This window comes from Pyxicephalus adspersus, chromosome 6 (assembly GCF_032062135.1).
Source record: "Pyxicephalus adspersus chromosome 6, UCB_Pads_2.0, whole genome shotgun sequence".
In the NCBI taxonomy this organism is placed as follows: Eukaryota; Metazoa; Chordata; class Amphibia; order Anura; family Pyxicephalidae; genus Pyxicephalus; species Pyxicephalus adspersus.
The window spans coordinates 65,813,862-65,828,299 of record NC_092863.1 but is presented as its reverse complement, the minus strand read 5'-3'; the positions used below and the strand labels follow the sequence as shown (position 1 = coordinate 65,828,299).

General features: G+C 39.5%; 1 protein-coding gene across 1 annotated transcript in view; it reads right to left on the bottom strand.

The window, feature by feature from the left end:
• The window catches only part of REEP5 (receptor accessory protein 5), a 20,852-nt gene extending 19,072 nt beyond the window's left edge, over window positions 1-1,780 (bottom strand). Inside the window, exon 1 of the mRNA XM_072416089.1 lies at window positions 1,570-1,780. Within this exon, the coding sequence (XP_072272190.1) occupies window positions 1,570-1,687 (118 nt within the window). The 5' untranslated portion in view covers window positions 1,688-1,780. The remainder of the gene's footprint in view (window positions 1-1,569) is intronic.
• Window positions 1,781-14,438: the final 12,658 nt, after the last annotated feature.

Sequence of the window (14,438 nt, the reverse complement as noted above, 5' to 3'; positions counted from 1 at the left end):
AGGTGAATGCACAAGACGGAAGCTGCACCAAAGTTTAATTTAAAACTGAACTTCAGGATTAGAAAACTACCTTTGTAATGGAGCTACCACCGCATTAGGTTTGTATAAATCCAGCGGAGCAAGCTTCCTAACCTTATCCCTGACTCTCCAGGCTCATGGCGTGCCTCTTCTTCCTCAGCATCGCCACTAACAATGCATTAATGGAGGCTACAGCAGTGACTGCGACCATCGCTTATATAGTTTATTGTATCTGTGACCGGACTCACCGAGGGGGAGCCTGCGGGACCCGGGAGAGATAATTTCCCAAAAATCTCCCAGACCTAAATGACTTAGGCTGTGTACACACGTTCAATAATGGTCATTGGAAAGGATCTTTCACAATTTCGAAAAAGACTAAAAGATGCATGAACACGCTCTGTACATACAGCACCATTCTGCTCTATGGAGAGGGGAGAATGACGGAGCAGCACCCCGCTGTGCTCTCTCCCCCTTCATTTCCATTACAATATTTTCGTGGATCGGCCAGGATGGACCCATGAACGACGAGCACTGTACACACACACCACATTCATGTCCAATATCAGCCCCAAGGGGATTGTGGTAGCCCTACCACATATGAATGGTTTTTAAAATTCTGGAGTGAGATTTAAAGGACAACTGGTCCGTAATAAAAACCCACAAAAGCCAACTCTCCCGAGATAATCTACATGAAGACCCCCCAACAGACCCCAAGCTGCGGGTATATACCCGCTTAGGGGCAGAAAAACTAATCAGGACATGGCTGCTCCAATAAGAATCCCATTGGGACAAAATGTATATTGCACGGACACAATAATGTTTACACACAAAATCAGGACAATGTTAGATCAGATTGATCTGCAGATATAAAGTAAGAAAGTTCAGGAATACTAAAACTTTACAAAATGTTTAAAAGTTAAACACGGGAAGGAGAGAAGACGATGGGGGATGGTCACACCAATCTAGGAGAAAGCAGGTAGCCCAATTTCCCCCAACACACATTATACATATCTTATGTGTATTGGTCCCCCACCTCACAAGATGGGCCCATTGCTGGGTGATAGAACACAAATAGCTGCCCCTCTTTTCCCATCTTGATATTATATAGGATTGTAAATCTAGTATGTACAATCAAGTTGTTGAAAATGAAAGTGATTTTCCCAGCAAATAGTAATGGCAGCTGTCACATGGCGGTAAGGGGGGATATGACGGGCAAAGCCTTCAAAGGATCAAAGCCTATAAATAGAGCGACCATGGCTGCCCTCTATGTTCTGCAGATCCATGGCTTCCTGCATTTATGTGGAGGAGATGAATGGTGACAACGCAGGCCAGACATTCTGTATAGGGGGACACGGGCGCTCAGGTACCATATGGCGGACTGTGAGCTCACTCCATGCAGTTATATTGGAACACCTGCCAGGTGAGCATGTCTGGGCTGTGTGCCCGGCGTGTAGCCTGGTGGCCCTGGCTATGGAGATGCCGCGTGCTGGGTATCAGCTGATCACTGTATGGCAGTGTATGGCAGGGAAGGGCTGGGGTAGGGGCTCTCACCCAGTGCTATGTAGCGCCGGTTCACCCCAGTCTTGGCCTCAATCTTCTCCAGCAGGTCGGTCACCGCACTCTTCTGGTGCAGGAACTTGTCGAAGCTGTCCTTCAGCGCCGCAGCCATCCTGTGTACCCCGGCAGACGGTGTGCAGAGACAAGGGGAGCTGCTGTCTGAGATGGCTGATCTGACACACGCACAGCGGCTGGAGGGGGCGGGGCTTAGCGCTCAGCCCAATTTCTCGTCAGCATTTAGGCCGAGGCAGTGAGCGGAGATGTCAGCTGGCAACCGCGCGCCTCGACTATTTCTACTGCCAGTGCGGCAACCACACCCAGATCACACTGCAGTGCCGGCCTGTCATCTCTATACCGGGGCACCTACCGCACCTAGTTCAGGGACTGACACTCCCATGGCCTCCTACCCTATATTCTACACCCACAGGGGGAGGCACACATAGTTCAGGCACAAGTCAGGCTTTAGTTGGAAGGTACAGACTAGGAAATACTATTCACACACGGCACACTACAATACATATCATTCACATACAAAATACACCTTGTATAATACATATCATTCACATACAATACATCTATAATACATATCATTCACATACAATACATCTATAATACATATCATTCACACACCATCCACCTTCTACACTACAACACTACATATCTCCCCTCCTATTATGTGATATTTCCCCACCTCCTAGATTGTAAGCTCTTTGGGGCAGGGTCCTCTCCTCCTCCTGTGTCATTGTCTGTCTGCCATTTGCAACCCTTATTTAATGTACAGCGCTGAGTAATATGTTGGCGCTATATAAATCCTGTTTAATAATATTTTCCCAACATTTCTGCCCGTCTTTTCCTGTCTCAGCTTTGTCAGAGCACAATGATGCACCTTTTTGATGAAGATGTTTCCAGTGCATTGATAGTCGTTTTGTTTCAGGATCGTACTGGAAGATGACTTCAGAATATCAGTGCAAATTTTCTTGCAATATTCTATTTGCTGTGCTGCAAAATTTTTCCAAAAATTTCAGATTGATGCGTTTCTCAACTTTAAACTTTTCATGATTTCAGGACATGAAGGGAAACACAATTGCATTAAATAGTGACTGACAATAAACTACACAGCAGAATGCTGGTGTTTGCTGTGCATGTTTGGATATGTTTAAAGATTCATGGCAAGTTCCCATAACCATCTCACTGCTTTGTATAAGAGATATAGTCCTATTATTTAATAGACAGACCTCATATGTCACCTTAAATACATTCTATTTACATATACACAACACGCCTTCTGACAAACATACCATTTACATGGAACACCCCTTAAATAAACAACATACTATTACACAGTGGTGCAGCAACCATTTTTGCACCGCAGACTAGTTTCATGCAAGAAAAGTTTTCCAGGGGTGGGTCCATGCAAAAATGTTCTGGGATGAAACCGGTCCAGGGAGCAGAGCAGCTGTCTATGCCAGCTGCAGTCTTCACTATGATTGGAGAAATGTCCTCTCCTCTGCCTGTTCATTCAGCCAATCAGGTAAGCCAGCTCCTCCCTACTGTCCTTTAGTTCAGCCAATTATACAAGCCGGCTTACATGATTGGCTTAACCAAGTGACAGGAGAGAGGGCTCAGATAATTCCTGTCACAGTATGACTGCAGCCAACAAGTATGGCTACAGCACATTTTGGAACAGTCCATGGCCTGATGGTTGGGCCCTATCTTTTATTATTATATTATACAGGATTTATATAGCGCCAACATATTACGCAGCGCTGTACATTAAATAGGGGTTGCAAATGACAGACGAATACAGACAGTGACACTGGAGAAGGAGAGGACACTGCCCCGAAGAGCTTACAATCTAGTAGGTTGGGGAATTTACACACAATAGGATGGGAGATATGTAGTGATGGGAAGTAGTGATGGTTTACGAGACAGGAAAAGATGGGTAGGCAAGTTTGAAAAAATGGGTTTTGAGTGCTCTTTCAAACGAGCAGAAAGTAGGAACAAGCTGAATAGGACGAGGAAGACCATTCCAGAGAGTTGGAGCAGCTCTAGAAAAGTCTTGTATCTGTGTGTGTGATGAGGTTATGAGTAAGGAAGTCATTAGTAGTCATTGGAGGAGCGGAGAGAGCAGCTGGTGGAGTATTTTTTTACCAGGTCAGAAAGGTAAGTGGGACAATAACTGTGTAGGGATTTGAAGGCAAAGCACAGGAGCTTGAATTTGATTCTAAGGTGAAAAGGAAGCCAATGGAGAGAACTACAAAGAGATGTAGCGGAAGAGGAGCGGAGGGAAGGATGGATGAGTCTGGCTGCAGCATTCATAGTAGATTGTAGAGGAGAGAGTCGGGTTAGTGGAATACCAGCAAGAAGAATGTTACAGTAATCCAGACGGGAGATGATGAGAGCGTGTACAAGGAGTTTGGTGGTCTCAGGGGACAGGTAGGGGCGGATTTTAGGAGAGTGGGTGAGGAGGAGTTACCATTGAAAGAAACTTGAAAGGAGCGGTCAGACAGATAGGAAGCAAACCAAGAGAGAGCAGTGTCACTGATACCAATGGAGCGCATGATTTGTATTAGAAGGGGGTGAGCAACAGTGTCAAAAGCAGAGGAAAGATCAATGAGAAGGAACAGGGAAAAGTTGCCTTGAGACTTAGCTCTGATGAGGCCACTTTAGTAAGGGCTGTTTCAGTGGAATGGGCAGCTCGAAAACCAGACTGGAGAGGGTCAAGGAGAGAGTTGGTGCTCAGGTAATGGGTGAGTCTTTTGTAGACAAGGCGTTCAAGAAGTTTGGAGACATATGGGAGAGATAGGACAGTAGTTAGACGGTAGGGAGGGGTCCAGTGAGGGTTTCTTCAGGATAAGGAGAATTATGGCATGTTTGACAGAGGAGGGGTAAATACCAGTAGAAAGGGAGAGGTTGAATAGTTCGGTTAGGGCAGAAGCCAGGGTGGAGGAATGAGCATGGAGTAGATCAGAGGGAATTGGGTCAAGCGGACAGGTATTTGGTGGAGATGATGGGAGAAGGGAAGAGACTTCATCCACAGTAACAGGGCTGAGGGAGGTCAGTGATGATTTACAGGTGGAAGGGGTGGGTATGGTTGGAGTGGCTCGGTGAGCAGAGACATCATGTCTGATTTTGTCAATTTTATCTCTAAAATAGGTGGCAATGTCTTGGACAGAGATGTTGTGGTGGGAGCAGGTGTGGGGTTTAGGAGGGAGTCCATTGTTGCAAATAGTCTGCGTGGGTTGGAAGCTTGAGAGGACAGGAGCACAGAGAAATAACTTTTGCTTGGCGACAGTGAGTTCAGTGTTAAAGGGTTGTAGTCTGGCTTTGTAGTCCATGAAGTCAGAACAGATTAGGGTTAGGGACGCAAGGGGGTTATATGACATACTATTAGCACAGAACTTACCATTTACATGGAACACACCTTCTATTAGACATAACATTAGTAAGTTGGCGGTCTTTCATATGGTGTGACACTGCAGCCAAATAGTGTCTGCCCCCACCTTGTCTCTGTTGTGGCATTTAGTGATAGATGCAACTAGAAAAGTAAATGTAAGCCCCCCTTCCTAAATATTGCAGGCAAAAGCATAGAAAGTCCAGTATTTTCGATGCTGTCTTGCAGTGTTTTTAATTTCCATAAACAATGTTTTATTCACATGCAATGTGTCTTTATACTTATGGGAAAAGTAGTCAATTCCCTAGTCCCGCTCTTCCCCCTCCTTGCACAATACAGCCCTTCCTCCCCTGGGAGTGTCCTATTACTACCTGTGCTGGTCAAGCTTATGTGCCCCTCCCGCCAACTACAAATAGTTAACACAAGTTCTGGTGTCATGCTACTGACACTGTCACTGGCACACTTAGGTCACCATCACATGGGAGGTCAGTAAGCCAAAGCTTGGGGAAGCCCAAGCAACCCCTGGAGGAACCCAGGTTGGAAATGGCTGCTCCACATTATAACTTTAGGGATCACACCAAAGATGGGGCATGTAGAGATGTCTGGGATCAACATTTTCTCGGGCAAAAATCTAGCATCTATGTAGCTGTCCCCCAAGGTTATTAATTAGGCCATCCTGAGGGAATGCTAAATGATCATAAGGAACAGGTCCTCCTTCCCTCTCCTCCCCATAGCATAAACACTGCTAGTTTGTTCCTTCTGTCATTGGAAATGATCACAAACAACTGTTTCCAGCAACATGCTTCCGAGGACATGGCTTGTAGTATGGTTAAAAGGTTCATATTGGAGTGGAGTTGTGATTTTTTTTTACCTCTGTATCCTTGATTGGAAGATTAACTCCCAACTTCTATCCATGAGACAACAGGAAATGAGAGGAAGCGGATAGACAGAGATATGATATTTGTTTTATGCTTGGTTTTACATGAAATATTTCCAATAAAAAATACTTAAATAGAAACAAAGCAGCAGAGCTTTAATTAAATTTTCAGATTAGAGGATGACTCAACTCCAAACTAATATTTTTGTTTTTTTTTGATGAGGAAGAATTGAAGCACAAAACATTTTCTTATGTTTTTTTCTGTACTTCAGTAGTAGGAAATCTGCTCTTGAGAGTTAAATAAAAGGTCTGCACATACTTGCATAGTAACATAGTGGATGTTACAACTTTTCCTGTAACTGCTTAAAAGTTGTGAGCAGGAAGGGTTAGACCTTCTGTGAAGATTTTTTTTAAGATCTGTGTACCCTTTGAGGGGAACCAGTCTCTCTATTTGTTATGGGGACAAAATATAAGTGCACATACAACATTTTAGAGTTATTTCAAGAACAAGAAGGTGAAATCTTCCAATAGGGATCCTTGTTCTGGGGTCAATTGTCTAAGATGGAAATTACACCTACATCATAAGATTTCCTCTAATTTCCTGTTTTAACATTGGAACAGGAAGTGAGGGAATAATTCGCCAATGGCACACAGACAGCTGAATCCAAAACCACAAAAAAAAAAGTTTTGGGATAAGCAAACCCTACCTCAGGCAACGAAATTTCCACACGGCTTCCTGTAGAGCCTACTATTGAGTTGCTATCTGCGTTGCTGGAATCCACGTCCTCAGCCAGGAGGGGTCTCCTTTGCTTTTCTTTTTTTTTTTTTGGCAGCCACCTTAGTTGATACCTTAATTCTAGGGTAAAACCAAGACTCCTACTTTGAGGGAATGGGCAACAGAACTATCCCATATACAGCGTATTGAAAAGCTGATAGCACAACTTCACAACCAAAATGAGGCTTACACAGATCCATGGTTAGTTTGGATAGATTTTGTAAGATCTGCTAAATTCCAAGCTCTGATTGGTTAAGGACATCCACTCTCAAGCCTTCAATCTGGAGTACTCGAAAGGCTGGTTGAGATACTTTCCCTTACCCTTTTCTCCTATCCCCCCCCCCCCCCCCTTCTAGGACCTTTTCTCTATTCTCTTCCCATTCTACCCCCCCCCCCTTCCTTTTTTTCACTTTCCCATTACTTGTAATCATGGTAATGTTTTATGGTGTGCACAGAGATAGGCACTCAATATAACGTTGGGACATGCTGTTTATTTTATTTTTTTTATTTTATTAAGGTGATTCAACCTGTGAGCTATGCATTTTGCATTGAAAGGCCTACACTGTATATACAACTTTTTCTATACTGTTGTTTTATATTGCCATGTTATGTAACTTGATTTGAAAATTTCTTACTTTCTTTATTAGAAAATAAATTAACGCATTAATATAAATGTACAAATAATGTCAATGCACGTGTGTAATAGTCCCCGGCAGCAGCTATTTTGTAGCCTAAATATTAAACTAAAAATATTGCATTTCAATTGGCTTCCAGTTTACTTTATTGCAATTTATTTAGAGCAAGATGTGTTCAAAGAAAACAAACTCCTGGAACAGATATCATTTTATCAGATTCCCCACCATGTGCAAATATTGGCATGTGACCAAGAGCCATATCCGCACTCCTGTGCCGTTGTTCACAGGTTATACAGATTTCAGCACTACTGTTACCTGTATCAGATATCAATATGTGCCTGCCTTTTTTTCACATTCAAATTTATCTGAATGTTTTGCAAAGGATATTTAAAACAACATCACATGTCTACTGTGTCTAAAATGCTAAAAAAAATTTCCATGTTTGTTACCTTGGATATTTTAGAACGTGTAAGTGACATGGAACTTTCACACCAATGCGGTCCCTGTGTAAGATTAAAATGCTTTGTGTGGAGCTTTGCAGTGCCATTCATAATAAATGACACCCCAATGCATTGTACTAAAAAGTCTATTGCTGCACTTACTGTGCTATGCATTGCGCTGTGCTGCACAACCATGCATGACTTTTTTTATTTTGATGCACTGGAAACCCTTGTATTGAATGAGGTGCCTTATTGCAAACCTTATACACTTCTGCCATTATTATACTGTATATGAACTAACACGCTGCAATGGATCACTGTGAAAATATAAATAGGGCCTGTGTCTTTTCTGATGCCAATCATTTACCATATAACAACATGCAGTCAGTAGATCAATAGGTGTTACCCCTTTATGACCAAAGAACCAGACCAAATATAGCAGCGTCACCCAGCTTTACTGATGAAAATGTATCCTCTCCAGCATTGGAGAGCTTTAATAAATCAGGCCCTATAGGTATATGATAAAGAACCAATAAAGGAGACAAGGAGACACAGAAGGAAGTAGTCAAAGCGGGAAGTACACCTCCATTTGCTGTACCTTCTGGGGACACTTTTCCTTGTTTATTGTGACCACTGTCATCTGGACAAAAGTGCAACTTTTATAGTTGTGATAGGTATGTACATGTGTCAGCTTTATGTGTATTCAAGGATACTTGTAAAGGAGCTTCCATCATATTTGTTTTATTCTTCAAACTAAAAATGCCTATTGTGGTAAAGGACAGTAAAGGAGTACCATTTTTAGCATACCAGTGTAATATTTATATTTATGTTTTAACCTGATTACAATTTCTGAATATTGGAAGCTAATGATTTCTACAGCCAGGATTTCTACATCTAACAGGTAAAAAACAATTATGGCTGCCTCTTTTTATTTACTTGTATTGCACCTGAAAGTCCTATTAAATTTCTGAAAAGTTGAATGGGAAATTCGATATAGTAAAAGAAAGTAAAACAGTAAAAATCAGTTGGAAACTTCAACACCATTTAAAGAAATTGTACATTGAAAAAAGCTCTTAAAACCCACCTTTACAAACTTTCCTACTACCCACCTTCTTCTGTCTCTTAACCCTCAATACTCACCCACCAATTGATATCCAATCTCGTATTGTGTGATACTTCCCTCTCTTCCTAGATTGTAAGCTCTTCTGAGCTGGGTCCTCTTCATTGTTTGTATCTGTCTGTAATTTGTAACCAGTATCTAATGTACAGTGATGTGTAATATGTTGGTGCTGTGAGATACTGTCTAATATTAATAATAATAATAATAATAATAATACATTGTAAAGAATGGAAAACCATTATATGGATAAAATTACATTATATAGATAATATAAATTAGATAAGCTGAAAAATGTGCAAGTAATAAAAATACCTTAGTAACGTTTCACTTTACGTGCAAAAAATTTGTTGGATTAATTGTGGTATAACCTAGCTGGTTTTGGCCCCTACATTTGTTCTTTAGTGGTGTCTGCTTTGTTATATACACCTACTTTAGTTATTATTTGCTGTGTTGCTCTATCCTTTGACTTTGGCATTGTGTAAACCTGAGAAGAATACTGAAAGGAAATATAGCCATTATTAGAATGACACATAACTACAGGTGACCTTAAAAAAAAACAAAATCCATGTCCAGTAAACTGATAATATTGTAGTACATTTATACAGAAACCTGCTAAGACCACATTACAGCTGCCAAATGAACCGGTATTTTTCTGCCATATCAGTCAGATCATATTATTTACAAGGGAGATCACACTGTAATATCCATGTTCCTCTGAACGGATACTGTTGTCTGTTTTTACAAATGCCAAAGATGTTCTGTAACTAGAGCACCCGATAAAATATTTTACTGCTTTTGATCCTCATTTCATATATTACACAGTATCATGTTTCAATAAAGCATGGAATTGCCTGAAGTATATGTACTGTACATACCCTATGATTTCCTGGAACAGAAAGGAGAGACGCATTGAAATTTTTAAACTGCAGTTAAAAGTACATGTTGTTCAAAGAAAATCGGTGTGGTTAAATAGATGTGGCCTAACAAACAGTGCTTAACTATAATGCTGCAAATCTAGAGTTGCAAATCTACACATGCTGCAAATCTAGAGTTTGAAAAACTTTGCAAATATGAAGGTCAATAAAAAAGAGCAGGCCATTACAGGTCAATAAATATGTAAACAAAAGTAAGCATATAAATAACATTGAGCTAAACTTGACAACATAGTGGTTGCTCTACAAATGGACCACAATATCCCCATAACCACAATAAAAGGCTAGATAGTGTTTAGTATTAGTTCTAAAGTCTAGGAGCCATGGCAATGCAGAGCAATACAAAGATTAAACATAAATATTGGGTCTTACCTTATGGTTATTTTCAGGTAATTGTTTTGTAAATAAAAAGTAAAAATAAATGTATAAAATTAAATGCATTCACTTAGCACTGGTGAAACCCTGACATCGCAAAAGATGTGAATAAATCTGCAGTATCCTGAAATTGGAGAGCAGCTATTGATAGCCGCTTAGAGGGGCACAGATAGAGTGTGAGTACGTCATTCAGGCTCTACTATTCACAACTATTGTAAAATTTAAGCGATCTCTGTAACGGGATTTGAGATGAGAGAGTGTTATAGATTCAAAAGAAGACCCAATGGCAGAGCCAAAGGAAACTGGGGACGAACCATTAAGATTGTTATAGAAATTGGTAAATGCAGACAAAATTAGCTTGAGATTGAGTGAGCTTACCATCTCACAATTTTTTCCTAGGAAAGGCATTAGGTTTGTGTTTGGGTTTGAGTTTATTAGTCTACTAGGAAGAATTTATACACTCCCCATCCAAGAGACTTTCCAGCAATCTGCAGGGATTCAATTTGTGGCCGTAAATTGGATTGGGGTTTTTGTTTGTGTTGCGACAGAAGGTCACAGTATTTTTTTTAATTTAGCTTCAAAAATTTGGGTATGAGATTTTGTAGGGAAGGTGCAAACTTTATACGCTCACCGTGAAGTGCTGCTTGATGGGCCCCCTCCAATTTTTATAGGGGACGTGTCCTCAGCTTTGTTGAGAGAAAACAAGCCTCAGTCATAGTGCCTGATTTATTCTCTTCAAGGCTGGAGAAGATAGACTATCATAGGTAAACCTGGATGATGCAGCAAATCTGAAATTCATTTCTTAAAATAGTGTTCCATTATTTGGCCAATGTTTTCAATCCTAGACCAGGGCTAAACTAACCTGGACAACATCTCTGTTACTAGCATTACATGTGAAAGAAAAAACATTTCATACATTAGAATGTAACTATCTGTTTGGGAGGCTTTAAAGCTTCACCATTGTAGGTTTCCTTCATTGAATCTTTGAATCACGTCCTATATTGTCAAAACTGGCAGTTGCGGATACCCTCAGCTTACTAAACGACAACATGACAATGACAACAAAATAACTTGACAGAATTATTTATAATTGAAGCCATTAGAGATGACCACAATATATCATCTGGATGGATTCCTTTAACTATAAATGTAGATTGTAGATGATGTAATTCTTACAATGACAGTTCTATTAAATACTCCACCAAAGAAATGGAACATCTGACTGTATTTTCCATGCCTTCTAGTCTAATCTCATCCAGGATAAAATGATGGACGGTAAATATTTCCATCTTTCATTTCCTTAAAAACAAATGTTTTGTTTAATTGCCAATACAAGGTATTGATGAATGTTGCAGATCCTACAGTTGTTATATGTGCAAAATTCAACTTTATACGGTCACCTTTAGATCTCAGCAAAATTTGAAGCAATCAGGCTTGTTATGTTTAGTTGACTGCACAAAAAACACTGTAATTTGCATGTCAAGGCTGGGTGTATTTGTTTAAAATTAAGTAATTGTTTCTGTGATCTTTTTTTTTAATGCCATGTCTCAGAGGTGACCTTGGAAGATTTGAGACTTGTACATAAAGCACTTTTGACCCACTTAAAATGAACACGTCCATATTTGGGTATGTTCTCATCTGATATCGGTAAAAACACATAGGTAAGCATTTAAGACTTTAAAGACTTTATGGGGCAGACTTAGAAAGTAGTGGGTGTGATTTTCACCAATCATAAGCAGGTGGTGAATAGATCATTGACCTTTAAAACACATGCATCTGGCACGTTCACATGCACTGAATGTTTGCTGAATGCTGGGTACACTGGTAGATATGTCCTTTGTGGTGCATTGAAATAGCTTTTTTGGTGACACTGTTAGAATTTTTAATGCTGGCACTTTGAATGATTTTTCATTTTGTGTGTTCTCTCTTCTTCTTCTGTGTTATGGAGGCACAGAACCCTAGACTATTTTTTTTTTTTTTGGTTGGAGGAGTGTGGGACTATTAATTGCAATATGATCTTTTCTTATATTTATTTATAAAAGTTAGGGTTTAGCATTAAATCTCAAAGGGAACTGAGTTTATTATTACTGCAATGCAGTCAGGTTGTAAATATACAATAATACATTTAGGCATCTTCTTGTTCTGTGTGTTGAGCAGTGGCTGACTCTCTAGAACTGAGCAGCTGTGAGTTACCCTTTTATTTAAATAGGCTGCCTGCCACAACACACACGTGTACACATTTGTACCAGCACACTGGGGGTTGTGTGCAACACAAGTTCAGTCCATCTCAGAGCACCAACACATGTAAATAGGGCTTCAAGTGATGGAATATTTGCATACTTACACACACAAACACACACATATATATATACTGTATATACACAAAAACATACCATACAGGTACATTGATTAATGAAGTTGTACCCTCTATCTTGACACCTTTCCCACCTAATACACTGCTCTCTATCCATTAAACATGCGTTTTGAGGCATTTTCTTTTTCAATTGAAGAGCTTACACAAATAAAAGTACCTTTATTCTTTATCCCTGCTTTGGGGTGTTTATTTTTCCATATGCAAGGAATTTAACCTATTTTCTTGGCGGCTTTTTAGACTACTGCTGTTCCTTCTTTTTATGCTGAAATACAAACACAGTCAACAAAAAAACACATTAATTATTCATTGTAGTTTGAGAAATCCCACACTCAGCTCAATCCTGTTAGGTTGCTATAGTGATTATGAGCCCTTCTCAGTTCTCTTAATTGAAGCTGATGTCACTTTGTTTTCATTAGCACAGTTAAACAAATTATACTTAAGATGTCTACAAAATTAGCTAAGCACACATATATGTGCAATACATAAGTGTGACATTGCTGGTGAAGCTGGAAGAAAAGAAAAAAGGTTATCTGATAAAATGAAATGATAGGAAATAACACTACTTGGGCAAAAGTTTGGGACCCTTCACAGGTCATTGAAAAATTCATGTGACCTGCAGTTTGCTTCTTCTGGCCTGTATTTGATTTGCTTCTAAACTAATTCAAGCTGTTTTTGTATTTTTACTAACTTGTATTGAAAACAAAACCAGTTTGTGTAAATTAAGGCTATGTACACAAGTCAGATGATTCTTGTCTGATAATTGCCTCAGGGCTGATATCTGATGAGAATCTGGTGTGTGTACAGCACTCATCGTTCATGGATCTGTCCTGTATGCAATTGTAAGCAGCTCGGTCGTTCTTCCCCTTCCCCTCTCCATAGAGCAGAATGGTGCTTTATGTACAGTTCTTATTCATGCATGGTTCAATCTTTTGTCGTTGGAAAAGATTGTGAGAGATCCTTTCCAACTACAATTATTGCATGTGTATACACAACCTTTGAGGTTTTGTAATTTCATTTTAATTTCAGGTGACCCTATCTATTTGTTGTTCTTGTCTATTTTTATTTATTTTTTATTTTATTTTTTGCACAAGGTTTAATAATTAGAATATTTAAACAATAATTATACCTGCACAAAATGACATGAGTCTATAAATTGAAGTGTGCATAAATCAAATAAAGCACATTTTTTAAAACATTTACTATAATGAAAAATAGTTGCAGCACAATTCATTGCTAAGAATATATATATATATATATATATATATATATATATATATATATATATATATATATATATATAAATGAAGCAGTGTACAAGAAAAGTGCAGGTTCTAAAGGTGGAACACTAAATATGGTACCGAAAAAAGGTATGTGTTCTACTCTACAAACAGAAAAAGCCTTATGAAACAAGTGGATGAATGGTTCTTAACTAAAAGTACTTCATTTTTGTAAAATATAATCTTAACCTGTGCATTTTAGAGCTTTAGCGTACATGAATCTGGGCTATTAACAAATCATTTATTATTGGTATTATTGCTATACTAGCTACTAGTGCTTTTTATGTTCAGACTGGTGGATGAGGTTGCAGGGCTGTTCCTGCTTTCTTACACCCCAGAACAGCTTCCTCTGGGTGAGGCGCTATGTGCAGAATTTCACCTATGACAGTCCGTTAAAAATTAATGGCTGTTCAGTACTGCCCACTGCCACCTGCTGGTAAATGTGCAAACATGGCTGAGCAGCTGGCACCTTACTTGCGCCTAGGAGTTGTATGGTAGCACTTGCTCTTGAGTTCCAGTCCATGTTGGTAGCTCACTGATTTGTTTTACTGCTTTTCTTTTTTTGCTTTTGAAGCTGTAAAGACTTCACTATGAATTTTTCTACTAGGTAACAAAATTAGTGCCAAAAGTTATTTCTATAATATTATTATTATTATTATTATTA